Here is a 22,138-nt window from a genome sequence, read left to right on the forward strand (position 1 = left end):
CAAATCTCATAAGCCAGAAAGGAATGGAATCAAATATTTAAACTACTAAATGAAAGGAACTACCAGCCTAGAATAATGTATCCAGCTAAGCTCTCCTTTAGATATGAAGGAGACTTTTCCAGACATACAAAAACTGAGGGAATCCTCCACTACAAGGCCTGCACTACAGGAAATACTGAAAGGGGTCAACTCGCCTAAAACAAAATGACCAAAAAAAAAAAAAAAACCATAATTAGGAGTAAAGTGACTATCAGGCCAATAGAAGCAGAGGAGTGCAACCCTTACTAAGTACAGGGCATTATAAGCTAAATAATAAGAGAATTGTTATAACAAGATAGTAATGAATGTTCAGCATACATAGGGACAAATTAAGACAATAATGACTGAAAAGGAGGGGATTCAAAGATCCACATTCACAAAGGGGAATGGAGATAAGGCATGCGCAGAAGAAAATGGACGACTGTATATATATAACTATCCTTTTCATATTTGTAATGGTAACCACACACCAAAGAGTCAGAACTGAAGTATATAACATAAAAGAAGAACCAGAGGCAAAACCCACAAAAGCCAACCAAAATAAAGAAAACAGAAACACAAGGACAAGGAAGCAATGGAAACACAGAGATACCAGAAAGCAAAAGATAAAATGGCTATAAGAAGACCTCATATTTCAATAATCAATTGTTCAGTGTTGTGTATGTTAATCTTATATAATCAAGAGGATTATAAAATCTTTAAAAGAAGAGACCATGAGTATACCACTCTGCTATTTTTTCTGGTTCTCAAGCCTCAATTCTGAGGAGAGCAACTCCCTTAGAGCAGAGGGCAGACTCTGGGTCATCTTCAACTAATGCTAGTCATAGATAAGGAAGAACAGTTTGAATGTACAGATCAGGGTTCTGGACTTCAGGTATCTTCTACTTTAACTACAAAAAGAAATATATATGTCATAAAGTAGTATAAGTTCCAAGCTAAATCACATACCTCCTATGATTCCCACTATACAGAATTCTAAAGAAAGAAAGATAACTGAAGTATAAGGGGGTTAGGAAAGACCTAATGGAGAAGGGCCGTGAATGTGAAAAGTCTTACATAATGAAAGTAAGAACTACAGTCAAAGAACAACACCACAGTAAATAATTCTCATAAGAAAAATAGCTAACATATATTGGATGTTTAGTATATACCAAGAACTATTCTAAGTACAAATATTCTGAAAATAGAAAAATTCTTACAAATACATAATAGTACAGCCTATAATAGTGGAGAAACAAAGAATACTAAATACAGGTGAGATGAGAATTCAGTGTAGTTTTCTGGACCACATGGAGTCTATTTTTCACAATGTGGTTTCATTTTTGCATTTGCATTTTGCATTTGCAATATTGTAAATTCCTAAGAACAATGAGTTACAAAGTAAAATGCAATCAATTGTATTTATTACACATATTATATTTGTACTTCTTAAATACCTCTCAAATGACTAAGGAAAAAGAATCAAATGAGAATATAAAACAAAACAATAGACAAGCAATCAAGATGTACTTCAGCAAGTAGGTGAAGAAATAAACTGCGGTACATCCAGACAACAGAATAATTTTCAGCAATAAAAAGAAATGACCTCTCAAGCCATAAAAAGACATGGACGGAACTTAAATACATATTATTTTGTACAAGAAGCCAATATGAAAAGGCTACATAACTGCACAATTCGACTACATGATATCCTAGAAAGAGCAAAACAAATGAGAGAGTAAAAAGATTAGTGGTTTCCAGGCATTTTGGGTTGGGGGTGAATAGGCAGAGCACAGAGGATTTTTAGGGGAGTGAAAATACTGTGTATGATACCATAATGATGGGAACATGTCATTATACATTTGTCCAAACCCCCAGAATGTACAACACCAAGAACAAACTGTAATGTGAACTATGGACTCTGGGTGATAATAATGATGTGTCAATGTAGGTTCGCCAGTTGTAACAAATGTACCACTCTGGTTGGAACACTGATAATGGAGGAGGCCATGCATGTGTGGGGGAGAGGTGTATGGGAAACCTCCGTACTTCCCCCTTAATTTTGCTGTGAACCTAAAACAGCTCTTAAAAAATAAAGTCTCAATAAAAATAAATCTACCAGAACTTTTTGGCTTCGTGATATGTACACATGATGTACTCACTCGCGCTCCTTTATAGAGGCTGGAACCCTTTCTTTGTGGAAAATATTTATTAAGACTCAATATGAAGTCTGATACTTATTTTTCAGAAGTCATTTTATCCTCAGTAACGCTATTAGATAAGAACAGAGCCATTTTGTAGATGAGAAAATTGACTCTCGGTTAAGAAATTTACTTAAGGAACTTGTGAAGGTGAAGGCCTGGCAATTCGTAAGCCTCTTAGAGACATGATTACAAATTCAAAACTGCTTTTCTTTCCACAAAACCATCCTGTCTTAAGCCTCTGTGTATCAATCGGTTCAGTAAGAATTTCATAAATCTAAGTGAGTAGGTTTACCCCTGTGATCCCTAGCTCTCAAAAAAGGAAATTAACCTAAAGCTCACTTTTTCTATCGCCTGCTGGCAGAAGCTAACCTAGCTTCAGATGTCTCCAGTTTACTGTAAAATATGTTCCGTAAAGAGTTCCATAAAGAGAATCCCAACCAATATTTTAATAGCAATGATGAAAGGAATTTAATGGCAAATACTAAAACCAAAGTCTAAATGAGACTTGTTTCTTCTCTGTATTTCTGGAAAAGAAATGCAACCTGTTCCAACTACACACATCAGGAATTAGAGACTAGACCAAAAAACCTGCAAAACTGATATTATATAGTCTGTGGCACATTCTTCTGCCCTTGATAATGAAACCAAATGTTTTTCTTTTAAACAGTTAACATAATTATGATTGTTTTTAAAATTATGGTTGTCTTTAAATGTTAATATGTGAGAAGAATGTGTTTGTTAATGAGAGATAGAAAATTAACACATTTCTTTTCTAACAATAAAAAGGTCCTAAGGTAGCTAGCCTTCTTCACCTGATTCAATATAACCTATTTCAGTTGTTCCACATGTAGGCAGAGTTCAGTAAGATTAAATTATTTTTTCTGAGGAAGTAACAGAAGTTGTGTCTGGCACACAGTTAACAATCCTGAATGAATAAAAAGAATGAATGAATGTTCATTTGCAAACAAATTAGAAATATAAATCTATCCATGAAAAGAAAGGCGAGTCTCTCAACTGACTTCACCTTTTATTATTTTCAGAATACAATTTATTGACAAATACATTTAATCTAAGTTATACATTTCAGAAAATAAAGACATTTAATTACCTGTTTGACAGCATACAGTTTGCCTACCTTCATTACTGCTGTCCGAGAACACCAATAAACTGCTTAAAAACATTCACTGCCTCCCTACCCACTACAAATCAACTCTCACACTCCTTAACAAGGCATGCTTCACTACCTTCCCGCTCCAGTCTCATCTCCCTATCTCTGCACAAGCCCAAGCAGAGACTGTGATTTAGCAAATCTAGGTTGACACCTAGACTTCTGTAGTTCAAAAAAAAAAGGGGGGGGGGGGGTGCGTAGTGGGTGGTGGAGAAAGAAAGAAAGAAAAAGCGGGGGAAAACCTCGGAAGATTGTGCTGTACAGGTCCGATTCTGGAATTACAATCTCCAATTTACAAACAATAAAATTTAAGCTCAAAGAGTTATTGAAGTTGCCCAAGGTCACATGGCTGGCTAAGAAGGTCCTCAAGTTATTATGGACCTTTGAACTCTTAAAATAAGGGACCTGGGCTCCTCAAGGAACTACAAAGCTGCATCTCTTTATGCTCCTTGTTCTTTTCCTGTTTCTTTGTTTTTAGTTTCTACCTGAATAAGAAGGATTAAATACCTCAAAAGCCCTACTCATACCTTTAGTTTTAGGGAGAAATATTGGTTTTGTGCTTAAATACAATATTTGACTTGGAAACCTGAGAATTTCCAGTGAGAGACTGAGGGAACTGTGAATGTTTGTCTTGCTCTCTTTCTAGCAATACCTGTGGCCTTTCTTCCATATTTCTCCTTCCTGCTTCTTAACATGCTTGTTCTTCTAGGACTTTCAGAGTGGTTCTGGTGGTATTACTGTAGAAAATACCACCTGGCACGAACAAAGGCACTTTAGCAGGGTTTGAACAGTGAGAAAAGTACAAGAACCTGCCTGGTGTGATAGGGGAAAACAGACAATGACCAGGAAGAGGCTAAGGACAAAGACCTGGATAGAAAGTCCTGGGTGAACCCTGTCTGTGTGTGTCACTGGACCTGTTCCTTGTTCTTGCATGTAAAATGCTTGTCCCACGGAGCTGTGAGATTTCAATTAATTTGCATACGTAAAGTACTTAACACATAATGGCAGACCATAAATCACAGACAGTAGTAGTAGTCACAGTGCAGTAACTCCTCAATGTTGTGAATAGGTTCTTGGAAACTGCCCTCAAAGACCTTACAATCTAATGGGAAAAAGATTAATACACATGAAAAACAGTCACTAATTAGCTCAAAGAAGTAGGCATCTGGGGGAAAATTATGACTATTTTTAAGATGGGCTTGTTTGATACCAATATTCATAAGCAATCTTACACTAGCAAATCTCACTTTATCCAATTTGTTAAAGCAACTTTCACTACAAGATCAACATAAAAATAGTGTTAAGCCAACCTAGTAATTACAGCTGGAATTTTCTTAACTAAAAATTATCACTTGTTAAAGGAATTCACAAAATGGATTTGTTTAGAATTTCCTTCCAGACTTATTCAATATATATACACCATTAAATCTCTCAATTTTGAGTGATAATAATCAGTCTAAATTTTATCATAAGAAAACACAGATTATGACTTCACATCTTTTCTGCTAAAGTCAAGTCCTTCCCCTGAATTTGCTCTTTTGAATATCATGGCAAACTATGAGTTCTAATCTCGAAATATAACATTTGAAAAAGAATGTTATTTAATGTTAGCTTTTCTGCTTGACTGGATAAAGTAATTTAATAATTGAAGCTAAAAACTAAATTCATAATTTATTTATAATTCATAATTCTAGGTTATTCTTAGCAATACACACTATAGGTTCAAATATTACCACTAAAAACTTAATTTTATTTGGCTTATTTCAAATTTTCTCCAGTGCCTTCTGTCAGAAGCTATAAAAGCTTCCCCCAGGGCCATTTTTTTCTCTGTGTATTAAACAGCTCACCCATAAACCCTCACTTCAAACCAAGTGAAATATGAAAACAATGACAAAACTGATAGTTTAGAATTACTATTCCCTGACTAATTCCAGACTTGATATTTTTAAAAGCCACAAACAATTTTCCTTTTTTTTTCCACTGGGAATCTGAAAAAGAAAAATAAACATTTTGTTTTCTTACATTACTAAACCGGAAGTAACTAATCCCCATTCAAAACAAGTACTGATGACAATAACGATCTAAATAGAGTTTGTTGCTGAAAGATACATAGGAGATAAATATACTCAGTAATATTCCATGGCAATATTCACTACTTTTGACAAGGTACATAAATATTTGTGAGATCGCTGTTATTCTAAAAGTCTATATTTATAATGAAACGGGGAATTATAAAAGATATTCTTATAAAAAAATTTTCCCATCTTAGGAATTTTGATCTCTCTTGTTTAAAATACTCTATAGAATTTTATATATTCCAAATAAAGACATTATTTCAAAGTTATTGTTTTTTTTTTTACTACAGAAGACAGATATATGGAAGGCACATAGTTTGTCACTGCAAATCACAGTAATAAATTATGATTCAAGAAGGAAATGTCTGATGAGACAAACTATGTAAAGAACTTTTCAGATAGACCTGTAACAATTAAATAAATTTCTCTGCTAAAATGATTTATTTTTGCTTTACTCTTGTATAGATTAGAAATAGACATATCTGTTTTCCTATACATAAATAATCCATAGATACTTAACAGAGTCTTTTCCCCATATGTTATGGGAAGAATAAGCATTTTTATTTTTGATCTCCAAGAAACAAGAATTCTTAGTTTTCTATGTACAGGCTAGAAAATGTAATACTCATATGCTGGAAAATCCGATAAAGTTTCAAAATAAAATTCAACTAAAGATGTGCTGCCTCTATTAACACAAATTGCATTTCTATATTGATTCTGTGAAGTTATACCGAACAAGAGATAAAGAAAAACCTTTTAGCCAATGTGCTAAATGACAGTAACCCCTGTTTTCCCCTGTTGTGTTATGAAATGTTTCATACATGAGGCCCATGTCATTCCTAGATCTGTTAACAATTTCACAGCTCAGAGTTTGGCTTCATTGGTTAAGCATCAAGCTGCCCTATCACTTGTATAGACCTGAAAAGTTTGTTATGGTTCATAATGTAAATGTCACAGAAGTGCACATCTGCTGCTCATATTTTTAAAGTCTGTTATAATAATGATGTCACGGAAAAAGGCTGGAGTGTATTACATGTCCCAGACAGCCAAACCATTCAGTCTCTCTAGTCAATGCAGGTATATAGGTTGCACCATAAACATTATGATAGCATTACAATAAGGCAAAAAGTTCTTTTAAAAAATCACTGAGGGCAGGTAATTAGCGCCTCTTTAAAGATCTGACTTAAGGAAGCCTCACTTACCACTGGAACTACCCAAAATGCACCAACATCACCGGCTCATTGTCTGATACCCTACTGTGAACCACAAAGACTTATAAAAATTACAATATAAATTAGACCCTTGAAGGAAACAACACGAGGTCATCTAAACAAATAAAATTATTTCTCTTTAGTTACGTATTTACATAAGAAAGACGATGAACTGAAGCCTGATCTTCAGGGAAATGCAAAGCAATAATACATAATAAATTTTAAGAGCTTACCTATGTATTAAAAAAACTGCATCACTTGTAATGGCACAGAATGTTAAGTAGGTTCAGACCCTGGCAGAGACCAAAGAGAAGATGTAGAAGGGTCTGGTTTCCTTATTTTAGTATTCTTTTATAGCAGAACATAAGGCCATTTTCCGAATAAGAATTTTAAAAGTGATTTTAGAAATATGTAAATATAAAAACGTTTCCACTTTATACATTTGCACCATTTTAACTATTTCAGTGAAATTCCAAATTAGGGAGAAAAATAATTCTTTGAACATCAAATATGTACATTATAACTATTAAAATTATTTGAATGCTCTTGAGATAAAAACAGAACAGAAGCAGGACATTAAAAAAAGGGCCTAAGTTCTAGTCCCAAATCTGTCACTAAGAAATTGTTTAATCTTAAACAAATCATTTAATAGCTTTCAGTTTCAGTTTTCTTAACTTTAAAATGAAGACCATGAGAAACAATAATTTATGAAGTTCCACTTTCCTATAATAGTATTTCTCAACCTACAGTCATAGGTATGGGAGGACCAAGAGTCAGAATGATGGCAGCTAAGCCAGACTTGCTCAGTGCACGGCACTGTCCGAAGCACTGTACGTATATTAATTAATTTAACCTTCAAATAATAGGTACTAATATTATCCTCACTTAGAGGTAAGACGTAAGGAATGGACAAGTTATGTAGCTTGCCCACTGTTACATAAGCAGTGAATGGAAGAGCAAGAATCAGCATCCGAGCTGACTAACTCCAAGGCCAGCTCTTTTCAACACCATGCCACATTACCTATACTAGCATGTTCCTTGGAATGGAGAGGTCTGGTTGTTTTAATTTTCTAGTAAATAAGAAAAGGCAGAATTTAATAGTACAGGTTTGATGATTGAGGATATTGCAGCACCTTAGATCATAACAGTTCTACAATACAGTACCACATAAAAGCAGAGAAAGTATTAGATATTTCCCTAGCTCCTGGTCAGTTTTATTCAGTCCATAAAATGTAAACACACTATCAAGGTTCCAAATAAGACCATTTTATGTGCATAGACATACTGTATCTTATGCTTGCAACTCTAAGGCAACATTTCTTAACACCTGTTAATACTTGGAGTTGCACTCTGAGGCTAGAATTCAGAGTGGTATGCCATAAAGTGACAGCAATAGTTAAATCTGATATCAGCTATAAGATGACACTTAAACATGGTATCTGTGACATATAACTACAGTTTGAAAATGAGATGTTTCAACCATGATTATTTTTAGCTGAAGGCAAACTTTACTTATCAGCATGGGAAACAGCTTTGTTTAATTTACTGCCTATTGAGACTGGTTTATTTGGTTGGTTAATAATAAGTAAACAAAGAATAGTTTAATCTCAGTAGCATGAAATATAAATATTCACAAGTTTGTTTACTATCTCGACAAAAATGTGATATAGTTATAAAATTTCCTACATGTTCCCAATCAGTCATATGATCAGTGACCATGAAATTTCACAGATAGAAAAGAGCTTATAAATGTTTTACTTTTCTTCTAAGAGACAAAATATGACATCTTTTCCTCCATTTTAATAGGTCACATAGTTCAAAAATTTCTAAGAATTCAAACTTTTACATTGCATCTTCAAGCAGCTGTGAAAATAAAATTATTCTGATTCCATTTAAATTCCTTCTTGCCATAACATAAATATCCATGTCAAAATTTACAAGATTAAAATAAAAATCCACTTATCGGCACCAGCGTTAACATGCAAAACAATCCTGGTCTTCCTTTAGAAGCGGCAACTACATGCAGGTACACCTCCAACCAGACTTGCTTTTTTGTCTCCCAGTCTTTTGTTGTGCCTAAGAATTATGTAATCAGAGAACTCCTTTTACAGTAAATAGCCACAGTACAAGGTAAGTGTGGAAATAGATTCTAAATCATTTGAAACGTTTTGAGCACAGCTGGCAGAACACCTGTTAGAAATGGATAAGTGATATTTGAAACACCAAACAATACAAGTAAAAGACTGTTCACATAACTTTTGCTGCACACTTTCCGGCATCAACAATTTTAAGTTTATTGAATGACTGATGAAAAAGCAACAAACTAGAATTAACTTAGCATTTTATTTTTCTTCTTGGAAACACAAACAGCCCATTGAGAATAAGTGCCCCAAAATGAATCCTTACCAACTCAACAATCTCACAAATAAGTGGAAAAGTCCTGTAAAATGCTAATTTTTCTTTCTTTTATTTGTTTATGTTGCCCTTACCGCCTGCTAACTTTCATAATAATTTTTATTTTTTAAATGTCTAAATATATTTTACAACTAAAAACAGAAAATATCTATTAAGAAAATATTAACTTTACCTTTACTATCTTGAACTACTAAATGTTTACTTACTTAAAGTAAGTAACCATTTTTTTTATCTACTACAAGATAGCAAGGCTTCAAATTTTACAACTTAAATCTAGAAGGTATGTGAAGAAAGAACCTAGTTGAATTTCACAGGATTTATCATCAAACAAAAAAAAAAAATGAAATATGGCTTGATTTTTAAAAGTCCCAACATTCAAATGATGTATCTGATTCTCTGAGAACTCATTCCTGACCAATCAATAGCATTTACGGCACCCTTATAATGCATCTACACCACGTATGTCAAAATTCAGAGCAACTTTTATTCAGGGGAAAACCAGAAACAGGGAAATCAGTTAAAATTTGTGCCAAAACCAGTCATTCAAAGATAAAAGCATTGAAGAGGATTATGAAAGTGAGAATGAACTTTAGGGGCAAATTCTAGAGACCGACAAAGTATGAAGTAACAGAGCTTGGAAATATAGTCAATTTAGCATAAAAGAAAGGAGCAAATTTGGTACAGTGACAGTGGCCTTAGTGCATAGCTGATAATATGATTTTTAAAATGTCGAACTGAATAATAATCTAAGTTAATTAGCAATCTAGCAGCCTCATACTAAGGCAGACTACATGTGTTGCACAACTCAGTAAACACTATTTTTTCACATGTTCAACAAATGTGATGAAGACAAAACAAAAACAAATCTTTAAGAACTTAAAGCTCTGGTAAAACTATAGAAATTTTTATCTGCAGAAACTAGGACATGTTGGAAATCCCATAAGTGATATTGCAAAAGCCTGCATTTATAAGAAGTCAGATGGAAAAATTAACCAGATCCAATGTCTACTTGTATCTTGAATAATTCTTGTTCTGTTATTTCATAAATGTTTCATTTTCACATCATCATAATAACCCCCAAATGCATTAGTATTATTGGTCTATTTCCTAGGCCAAAAGGGGGCTGAGGGAGTAGTATCAGATTAATTTGTATAGTCTCTGATTAAAAACAAACAATTCATGTTCAAGTATTGACCACACTAACTATAGAATACTGTCGAAATTCACCTTTCATGAATGTTGGCTTCCACTGTTGTGGCAAAGGTATCCTAAAATGACTTTTACTTTAAAATGTCTCAAACTGAAACAAGACATTTTCCTAGGTAATATCTGGAAAAAATTACAGCAACCTATGAAAACCAGAAAATATAACCACCAACCCTAAAAACTGTAAAATAATGACCAAGATTTTTTTTGCTATGTATAAAAATTATATTAATAACATGCTACCTCTACCTGCTTGCTTCTATCAAGGAATTATGAGAAAATAAGAAAGCTACTACAGCTAGATATCAAATATTAGTTATCAGTTTTCTTTGAACCTGCTTTTAAGTAAAAAAGTTTATAAATTTTACAAATTTGACAAAATCAAGCACCAACTCACACTGCATTAGTCTTTTAAAAAATCCAAATACGCAAGTACAATGGGCAGTCAAGCCCACTTTCAAGTTGTAATTTTTAAGATTTTATGACAACCTAATAATGTCACAGACCACCATATTGTCAAGAACTATTAATTTTATGTTGAAAAGTTTAGTTATTACCCTGGCTTTAACTCATAGTATTGGGTTACTCCTTAATTGTAGAAGCTATAAAATTAATTCTAGAGCAAAGGAGAAATATGGGGAAAATTTTAACTTGTAGTCATAGTTCTTTTTGGATGACATACAGAACTCTCTTAAGCATCTGGTTCCACCATCAATGCCTTAATCATTTGCTGCAAGTTGGTGACTCCCAATTTAGGATGTTGAAGTCATAAAAAAAAATTTACTGTCAAATGGCAGTAATTAAAAGTTCAGATTATGGAATCAGATTGTCTGCAGTCTTGGCCAAAGCTCAAAAACCTCTTTGCCCTAGTTTCACTTCCAAAAAAGGTTGTCATAGAAATAGAGTATTGTGGAAATTATAATGTACTTTTAAAGAGGTTTTTGGTATATGGTAAATATAGCTATTATAGCGATTTTCTGTAGTGCCTCAGACTTCACAGCATCTTGAAACTACTATCTCTCTATGTTTGAAAAACTATCAATTCAACAAGCTCTGATCCTAAATTCCAAGGACCAAAAAGGGACTTTTAAAAATCTGACTCTTGACTGCGATGGAGTACAAATACGTCTTCCTCTTTCTCTCACTAGTACAGCTAAAAACTCTGGTTGTCATATGCAAAACACACATAAGAAGGCTATGGAAAGTGCAAAGGAGACAACCAGCTGGGACCTCAGGACTCTAGGGGATAAGCAGGATTACAAGTTCCCTAGATGTTCTTTCTGTTTCACATATCCTAGAATGAGTCAGCATTATCTTCAATGCACTCAAGGGACTAATATGCAAATGAGAAATGTATAGTTGCATATCGTGGCTACAGATTTCAGCCTTAAAGACTTAATTACTTGCTCAGTTTGTGAACCTCCTGCATATTCCAACTGGTTTTCTCTTTTTTGACTCCCCAGGAAGATGGTTTCTCTTCCATCTGGCTGTCATACCCAACTCAATTTAAACTCTTTTCACTGTTCACCTGCAAACTAATGAATCTGACTTGTTTGTTTTGTTTTCATTTCTGGTTCTCTTTTCATTTTTCCCATGAAGGTGAATAATGTTCTAGCCATAACATCTTGGATCCCAATAAGTAGTGTTTATAACTACTGTTTTGAACCCAGCTAAAAAGGATTCTTACCTTACCGTCACTATAAGATTCTTCTAATTGTCAATCATTCCACTTCCTACTTGGGCATCTGCATTTAGGACAATTATTCTCTACAGACTTCATTTTACATGAATTAATCTTTCCAACCCACACCCAGTATCCACCTCATTGTTCTAATTTCTCCTATTTAATTTTTTGCCCTTTAAAAGTAAAAATGATCAATATTTTCTAAGATTTACTCCCTCACTATCCTATAAACTTTTATCTAAAGCCTATCTCATACTTAAACTTGATCTTTGCCCTTCCTCCCCTCGCCATGTGTAGATATGTGTATACCTGTGTGAATATATGTATATGTACATCTATTAAACTTTTACAATATAAAGAATTCATTTGTATACTATGCTTTATCTTGTGTTCCCCAATTATTTCATGTGTTTAGTCTTGTCCATCAAATGAATCACACGCTTATTGAGGAGAGGAATTAAATCATATTCTTATAATGTTTCTTCCACTATAGATATCATGATGCTAAACACAAAACAGGTATCAATTTACTCATTCTACACATGACAATTAAATTCCCACTAGTTAATGTGCGGAGGGCTGGGGATAAGAGGAAAAGAATTTACAGAGTACTATAAAGGGTTTACAGAGTACTATCCGACAGTCATGGAAATATTTTAACGTATATATTGAGAATCAAATTAAGGATATATTCAAGACATTATGGAAGGACAGAAAGAAAGTATCTATCTCTGCCAGGAAAAGTTATCACAGAGAAAAAATATTTTCTTTAAATAGAATCATGAAGGATAATAAAAATTTCCCAAGTAAAGAAGAGCTGGAATAACATTCAAGAAACAAGGAACAGCAAGTTCAAAGGAACAGAATCATGAAGGAATGAGCAAGTAGATGAACTGAGAAACTATAGAAAATTCATAGGCTCTGAGTACAGGTAGTGACAAGTAACAAGGTTAGAATGGCAGGCAAGGATTTAATGAAGCTGAAGTGCCCTATAAGCCACAAGACGTAATCCAGGAGGCATTGGGGGTCACTGAAGAGAGAGTGTTTGGATCAAATATCCCTTCTGCTGATGAAATAGTAGACAGCTTGGAAAAGGGAAAAGTGCACAGATGTTAAGAAGCTATTTTAAAGTACAACTGAGAAATAGTGAGGATCTCAGCTAAGGGATGAAGAAATGCAATCATAATAATTGAAAGCATAGATATGGATGAACACAAACTGAGTGAGTAGAGAGAAGAGCCGAAAGAAAAGACTCTGAGTAACATCAATGTTTAACACAAATCTTTACGGAAAGTCAAATCCATTCTTAGTTTGAGAATAAATTAAATGTTTTTCTATCTTTAAAATTGTAGTTCCCAATGTATAAACAAGAAGAAACAGGTCAAGAATAATATTTTAAAGCCTAAACTAGAAACCATGTTTATCTATCTATTGATCTTGGATTGTCTTTCAAACACTAAGTGTTCAGAGATAACAGAATTCCATCTTCTCTGCCCACTCCCAACTTGTCAAAGTGAAGGGGCTGCAAACATACCTGTTCATAAGGTTTTCTTTTGAAAATGGGTATAAATGAAATTCACTGGAAGGCAGTAAATAAAGTCTACAATCACTCTTAACATATGGTCTCTGTGCCATTTGGCTTCCTGTCTTCGCTAGTACCTCCCTCTTTACCCTACTCACCCCCCAGGAATTCAAGTTACTGACTTAATACCTTAACTAACTATTATGTGACCTGGTTAGACATATGGTGAACTGCCTCAATATAAGTTGACATACAAAATCATTTTATGGTTTTCCCCTTAATATCAATGATTTAATTTCTGTGAGGTATACTATCATGGCAAATCTGAATTGATTTAGAATACCAACCAGATAAATATACTGCTGAGTTTTGTAGCACACAATGCTCTTGGTGATTCATACAAGGTAGACCTACTTCAGATACATTCACTCTCTTGACCACGCTGAAACCTATAAAATAAAAGAAATAATAACTGCAAGATTGATATTACGTTTTAACAACAAAAAGTACACAAAAACTAAATCACTCTACTACTGAAGGCAACATAACTTTAGAAAGATAAAGCCATTTCTCCTTAAATCATACGCCAGTATCTATTTATTTTGTTCGCTCTGCTAATACCCTCTTAACATCTACTATGTCCACGTATTATGCTTATATTGAGAAATATATGAAATCTTGTATACTCCTTCAGGTGAAGTGACTGCCAATAACAGAATGCGAACGGCACCTATTCAAACAACTGCCATCTTATCATTTAGTCCCCTGCTCTAATATAGCCTCCCTGAAAGTTATTCCCTACTCTGGCTAATATAACATCTCACACATATTCCAGTTACTCTCCATCCTCTTTCCCTGTTTCACTGTGTGAAAAATAAGCAGTCTTGTCTTGAGTTATAATATTACTCTTTGTTTTTATAGTAGTCCCTCTTATCCACAGCAGATATGTCCCAAGACCTCCCAGTGGATGCCTGAGCTATGTATATAGTTCTGTGTTTTACAGGTATACAAACATACCTATAATAAAGTTTACTTTATAAATTAGGTACAGTGAGAACTTAACGACAATAACTAATAATGAAATACAACAATTATAACAATAGACCAGAATAAAAGTTACATGAATGTGGTCTCCCCTTGATAACTGAAATGGCTACTAAGTGATTAATGGGTGGGTAGCATTTACAGTGTGAATACTCTGGACAAAAGGATGATTCACATCCCAGGAGGGATGCAGCAGGACAGCATGATACTTCATCACACTACTCAAAACAGCACACAATTTAAAACTAATAAATTCTTTATTTCTGGAATTTTCTATTTAATATTTTTGGAAGGTGGCTGACCGTGGATAACTGAAACCACGAAAAGTGAAACTTCGGATAAGCGGAGACTACTGTAGTGTGTGTGACTCCCGCTACTGGACTAAAAGCCTCAGCAGAGCTGGGAACCATCAGTCTTGTTCACCACTTTATCAGCAGTGCCTAGAAGAGTGCTTGCCATATGCTCAACAGACATTTGGTGGTCTGATGAATGCTTTCAAATCCACAAACTACCAAAATATTAAAACTCTGTTCTAAATAAAATCCTAACAGGAAAGCATTCATTTGGTACCTCTACGAGTTCACAAGATCCAGAGAGATGCATAACCCATATATTGACAAACTAATATGAATAGATTTATTCAATTCGGCTTCTATCCAGTGCCATGAATTCAGAGGCAGTCAAATGTTAACTGCCCTTGAAGTATATTTAAACTGTCTACAAAACGAAGAAGTGAGAAAATGAATATAAAAGGAAATAAAACTAATCTTCTTACTGAAAGAAACATGAATACCACAGTCAGGAATTCATAATGCAAACACTTTTAAAAATGTCATTCAAGCTTCAAGTTCCTATTTGTTCCATAGGGTTACTATAGTTATGAGAACATACTACATTAGAATAGCTAATGCAGAAACCGTGGCATTCTATATAATTGGGCTCCTCTGGAGGTCAGCAACACATTTGGATCAAATAATGTGCGGGCTCTGTTTAGTACTGCTATAAAATGTAAAAGGAGAAAACTGAAACAAAAAAGGCACACAGAATCTTGCAGTATCGTACTTTCAAAACATGTGATGGAATAAAGTTCCATTTTCAAAATCTATTTTCTTAAAAAACCCAGTATTAATTGCATGTTGATATATAAAGCACACAAAGTTGCATTTCTCTACTTTGGATACCAGACTCCCAGTTCCTTAAGCATAGCCCATTGTACGGAATTCCCAGGTCAGGGGTGCACTAGACAAATTAATTAGTCTATTAAGTCTCAGTCGTATCCTGGCACTGATGTTTAGGTTAGCACCTTCAGCAACAAGTTTCTAATGCTTAACTATGCTGCCATTTGTTCCTGAGAGAAATTAGGAATGAAGGGAAAAAAAGAAAACACTGCTGGGAAAAGTTCCCACTGACCTAAAGGCAGAAACATGCACGTGAGTCGGGGGTAGACTGGAGAAATAGGAGAAAAACTCCAGTTGATGAGTTCTTGCTATTTAAAGTGATTAGGAGAAAAAAAATACATGGCTTCATACCTAAGAGAAATTTAAACATCATTTAACACTCTACAAAATCAACCTAAAAAAAGATGATAATTTGCTATGACTTAGCACTAAAGAGAAACCAATGATTTCATATGATGAATCTCTGAAGCATTTCATGGGAAAATTAAACACCTTTGGCTATGTATTTGATGCTACAAACGACTGAAATGAACCCAATCGCGTTAACTGAAAAAACAGACATGTGAGCATGTATGCACATGTGTGCACATACACACAGAAGACAAGAGAAAGGGAGAGGAGGGAGAAATATCGGTTATCTTTCACCTTATAGTCATTACTTGCTGCAGGGTGTTTCTAAAAGAACCACATACCATACATAGTTCAAAATTCAAGAAAAGCAAAACTTGTTGATTACCATGCAGCACAATAGAATACCTGTGCACTATGGAGGAAATATTTTTCTCTTAGGTTTCATTTTTCTTTTGTTCAGTGGGGTCATGGTACAGTGAAAAAATTTTATAGTATCAATGACCCAGAAGACTGGAAGAGATTAGGCTCTAAAAGCTGCTTTATACATAAGAATTGGGTGTTGAGATTATCTCAAGAACGGTAATGAGAAATTAATAACTCAGTGTATAATAGCACTATCTGTCATAACAAATATGTTACATATTAGGCAATCTCACTATATTACGACCTTGATACAGCCAAACTAAAGTGATGGGAGAGTCTAGGCCATTTAAACTCCGTCCAGAATGCTGGATTACTGAAAAGGCAATCACAGCACTATGTGTTATATTTTTCTCCTGAATATCTTATCGTTTGGCTCTATAAAAGCTTAAGTTCATCTAATTTTCTCCAAACACAGTGCCATTAAATTGAGAATTATTAATTATTAAAACATAATTACATTTACTGGACTTTTTTCTTCAGGAAATAATCAGATATATTGAAACATATAAGAATTAGAGAGGCAAAGATATAATGCTTCAATATTATTTATAATAATAAAAAAACAAAACAATGTAAATGTCTAACAATAAGGAAATAGTTAAATAAATTATGCTATAATAAAATATTGAGAAGTCATTAAAAGTCATGCTTTCAAGGAAAATTTAATGGGATAGAAAAATTCCTAGGTTATGGCAGGCACGCAATGAAGAATTGTGAAACGAATGAAATAAAATGCAGTTTACAAAACCATATGCATAGTTTAATTCCAATTTTAATACACATATTCACATTATTTTAAAATGTATTACATATACATATTTTGTACTACATAATGTATTACATATACATATAATATACACACTCATACAAAAAAAAAAGTATGTAGAGAGGTTATCTTTGGGTAGCAGCACTAAACACAATTCCAATTATGAAAACATATTGCTTTTACAATTAGTGATGAAGCTATTGTAACGACCACAGTAGTTTGAGTACAGTGGGGTTGTCACTACCGAAGATGATGCTCCTGTATAAATATCAAGGGAATAAAGGATGAGTCAGAACCTTCTGAATGACATTCTCAACCACTTGCCAAGATATCCAACTCTAACCATGTCCAGAAAATCTGCTAACCTCTAATATGATCTTTGTCCCAGGTATGGTTATATGGTTAATCTCTATTCTTAAACTGTTTCCTTTTCATATGTATTAATAAAATGTCTTACTTATCCGGGAGATGTGTTATACAAATGCATACTATTTCTTTACCTATGGCCCCAGAATTTCTCTTCTGAAACCAAAACAAGTGTCTGTGTGTGTGCGTGCGTGTGTATTTGACAAACTCATCTATTTAAGATTAACTGCCTTCAACCTTCTTCACATAAGGCAATGAATATTTTACAAACTTTACTGCAAAGAATTCCATCTTTCAAATTGACAGTAAGTAGCATTTTGAATCAACATTGTCAACTTAAGTGTTTAAAAAGATGCAGTTACTCCTTAGATTCTGCTTCTAAGACACAATTTTTATGGGCGAAGTTCATTATAACCTATGTTTTAGAATGTTTTTATACCATCATCTATGTCACCTATAAGCATCTCTAAGTATAGTTTTCTTTCCATTACTACAAAACTAAAACAAATAGCAATTCTCTGTGCTCTATTTGTGTGGTTACCATGGTATTAATCTGGATTTTGCACCTAGGATAACCCTATTTGGGGCAAGGGAGAGAAGTATGGGACCAAAAAAAATGAAATAAGTTAGGGCAACGGTCAGCATCTTTAAACATTTACTTTTCCCTTGGAACAGCCTTTGGCCAAAATCTATAAAACTTTGACCTGCCCCTTCAGCTTCCTGGCATGAAAGTACTTAGCATTATGATGTGAACACCATGACACTGGCAAGATCAGCAACCCTTTCTCTTGCTCTTAGGAAACATTAAAATTCTGTCTCTCACCATCCCCAAAACTTCCACCTCCTGTTCCCCACAAATATAGCCAGGCTCTGGTCCACAGGTTCTCATGACCAGAGAATGGAAATACCACGTGGTGAATGAAAGTCTTTAATAGAAAACAAATGAGACAGGACACTGTGCTTGCCTCACACATTCAAATATACAGCTCTCCCCACTGTCTTTGAGAATGTCACTATAGGTGACTCATGGAAAGAGTAGTCAGTAAAAGAAATGTAGTATATTTTCCATTTTCATGGGTTTTCTCAACTGTCAACAAGGTGATTTCCTTGAATACATGTATCAAGTGAACCAATGCTTTTCAGTCTTTTAGAAGTTTTTTTTCCCCCTTTTAAATAATATCATTTTAAAAAAGTCTAAAAGATAACAGATAAAAGCAGTTGATCTGATTGAAGAGGGGACGATACCAAGGAGGGCTACAGAGCTTCATTAACAATCTGCCCACCTCCTCTTCAGCTTCCCCAAAAGGCTCCTTAAGCACCCCTCAGCATTCTAGATCCCTGAGAGGCAGGATCTGAAAAACAATGAAAGAGATCCTGCCTTTGGAATCAAAGAGTTAATATTCGCAACATTGATTACTCTAAGCAATATAAAAGTCCATTTTTAACAATATTTTGCTCCACTATTAAATGAGGAAAATTATGTCAAGTTGACATTTTTAAATCTGGGGGTTCATAAAAGTAACAGGCCTAAGTTCTTTAAAATGCATTATGCTCTCTTAAATTATTTTAAATAGAAAAAAAAATACTGTATTTCTTATAATGAATGAATTAATTATAAAGCATAGAGTCCAAGGCCAAAATCATGTGAAATCTTATTAGATAATAGAAATTGTAGTAGTTTTATAAAGGAAAAGAAAAATAAGCAATGAATCCTCATTCCTCCTAGCTAGCCAAATAAATGTCCAGAAATTTAATACATCCCGCCTCACTTTTGTTGAGTTCTCATAAAACTGACAAAACAAAAGACAGGTAAAGTTTTAAAGAGCCGATAAAAATGTTTTTAAAGTACTCTGAATATCTTGAGTGTTACAATAAGGCCTCATTTCAAAGAATCATGGTTGAACACCATGAAAATTTCTGTATCATTTTATTATCCTCAATAGACAATCTCTTGAGATATTAGCATTTAATCACTTCCTACTTGAAACTGGAAAGATCAGTAGTCCATGAGTTTTAATAGCTCGGACCACACTCCTTTGTAATTGTTTGTTGACAGCTTTTTAAAATTATTTGTACTTATAAATCTCATTAGGCAGTGAGTTACTTGAAAGTAGAATATAGGTTTTATTGATATTAATTTGCTTACTAATTAATTCATTCAATATCACTATTGTACATCTACTAGCCCTGTGCTAAACACTTATAAGTAATAAGTATATATGGAAAAACATCACAGTCCCTATCCATAAATACTAAAAGTACAACAAACAAGTATTACAATACATTGTCTTAGAGCAGGGGTCCCCAACCCCTGGACCGTGGACCAGTATAGGTCAGTGGCCTGTTAGGATCTGGTCTGCACAGCAGGAGGTAAGCTGTGGACAAGAGAGCGAAGCTTCATCTGTATCTGCAGCAGCTCCCCAGCACTAGCATCATTGCCTCAGCTCCACCTCAGATCATCAGGTATTAGATTCTCATAGGAGCACCGGTCCCTGGTCCCAAAAAGGTTGGAGACTGCTGCCTTAGACTTCAATACAGTATGTCACAGGAGCACAAAGAAGGGACAGGGAGCTCACCTGGAACAGCAGGGAAAAGGCCAGATCTGAGCTACAGTGGAAGCTTTAGCCAGGTTCTCTTTTCTTTTTTAATTTTATTAAATTTATTGGAGTGACAGCGGTTAATAAAATTATATAGGTTCAAGTGTACAATTCTAGAATACATCATCTGTATGTTGCATTGTTTGTTCACCACCAAAGTCAAGTGTCCTTCTGTGACCATATATTTACCCCTTTTATATTTTTTTCTACCCACCCCTCCCTTTCCCTCTGGTAACTACCATACTGTTGTCTGTATCTATGAATTTTGTTCATTTGTTCATCTTATTTGTTCATTTGTTGCTTTCGGTTTTACATCCCACGTATGAGTGAAAGCATACAGTTCTTGATTTATTCTGTCTGATTTATTTCACTTAGCATGATAATCTCAAGATCCATCCATGTTGAGGAAAAATGGCAATATTTCATTTTTTCTTATGGCTGAGTAGTATTCCACTGTATATAAGTACCACACCTTCTTTATCCAATCATCTATCAAATGACACTTTGATTGCTCCCATGTCTTGGCCACCATGAATAACGCTGCAATGAATATAGGAGTACATATATCTTTATAAACAAAAGTTTCCAAATTTTTCAGTTAGATACCCAGAAAAGGAATTGCTGAGTCATATGGTAATTCTATTCTTAACTTTTTGAGGATCCTCAATACTGTTTTCCATAGTGTTTGTGCCAATTTATATTTCCACCAGCAGCGTATGAGGGTTCCTGCAAACTCTCCAATCATTATTACTTATCTTGTTGATAATAACCATTCTAACAGGTGTGAAGTGGATTCTCATTGTGGTTTTGATTTGCATTTCCCTAATAGCTAGTGAAGTTGAGCATCTTTTCATATGTATGTTGGCGATTTGTATGTCTTCTTGGGAGAAGTGTCTGTTCAGGTCCCAGCCAGCTGTTTATTGCCACAGCATCTGGCCAAGCAACATTTTCCTCTTTTCTTACTTTAGGACTTCTGGGGGGATGTGGGGGGTGGGGGGAATTAAGTCTTCCACTTTATTTGCAGGACAACAGAGCAAAAGGTAGACCCAGCCCACTGCTGTCTCAGAAAAGTCAATCAGAAACTAGATCACGATCTCAATTCTTTGAACTGCTTTTAGTTTACCAAAATTAAAATGTAACTGGTCTGCCCTCAGGTACATTGACACAAGCTTTTGCATGTAACTCCAAAGCTAAGAAACTTATAAAAGAATATCACATATCAATTAGAAAGACATAGATACGAACATAGAAAACGCACACACACACATTTAATCATCAGATGAGATTTTTCCTTTTCCTTCTAGAACTATGGGGAAAAAAGCACATGAGAAGTCCATTTTACCTAATTTTTATATTTTCTCTCCACAAACATCTCCTTCTTCTGAATCCCCAATTTCTGTTAAGAAAATAACCAACATTCCAGAGACACACCACCTGAAAACTTTGGAGTTTTCATGAAAGCCAATCTCCCTCATTCTCTACATCCAAATAGTTGCCAGATACAGTGGACTCCACATACTCAAATGCCAGGAATTTGTCTCTTTGTTTCCATTACTTCTCCACAATGCTGTGAGGCCCTTCATTCTTTGAGCAGCTTCCCAATGCATTCCAGTTCTTCCTAAACAGAATGTCAACAGCACTCCATAAAGCACAGTTCAAGCTACTGCTTTTCAGCCTTGAGCGGCTCCCCTCTGCCTAGCATTCGTTGAACACTGGTTGGCCTGGTATTTAAGACCTATTACACGGCAGTTTTCTTCAGGTATGACCTATTTATGGCTTAATGTTCTGAAACTTAACTTCCTACTTTCTCACCTCCCGTTCTTTACTCATGCCATCTCTGCCGACAGAATGCCCTTTCTCATCTCCTTTCACCAGGTTGATTAATGCTTCAATAATAATCTCAAATGTCA

General features: G+C 34.6%; 1 protein-coding gene across 14 annotated transcripts in view; it reads right to left on the reverse strand.

Annotated features, from left to right (window-relative positions):
• BMPR1B (bone morphogenetic protein receptor type 1B) overlaps positions 1 to 22,138 on the reverse strand; it is a 356,154-nt gene that overhangs the window by 181,296 nt on the left and 152,720 nt on the right. For 9 of the 14 annotated variants that reach the window (XM_011356262.2, XM_023528415.1, XM_011356263.2 and 6 more), the window contains one exon: positions 13,851 to 13,952. The exons of 2 other annotated variants lie outside the window; for them this stretch is intronic. In XM_011356262.2, the coding sequence (XP_011354564.1) occupies positions 13,851 to 13,902 (52 nt within the window). In that variant the 5' untranslated portion in view covers positions 13,903 to 13,952. Of the gene's footprint in view, positions 1 to 13,850; positions 13,959 to 22,138 lie in introns of those variants that run through there. 3 more of the 14 variants (XM_011356265.2, XM_011356267.2, XM_023528418.1) reach the window with 1 other exon arrangement.

Source organism: Pteropus vampyrus, unplaced genomic scaffold (genome assembly GCF_000151845.1).
Source record: "Pteropus vampyrus isolate Shadow unplaced genomic scaffold, Pvam_2.0 Scaffold25, whole genome shotgun sequence".
In the NCBI taxonomy this organism is placed as follows: Eukaryota; Metazoa; Chordata; class Mammalia; order Chiroptera; family Pteropodidae; genus Pteropus; species Pteropus vampyrus.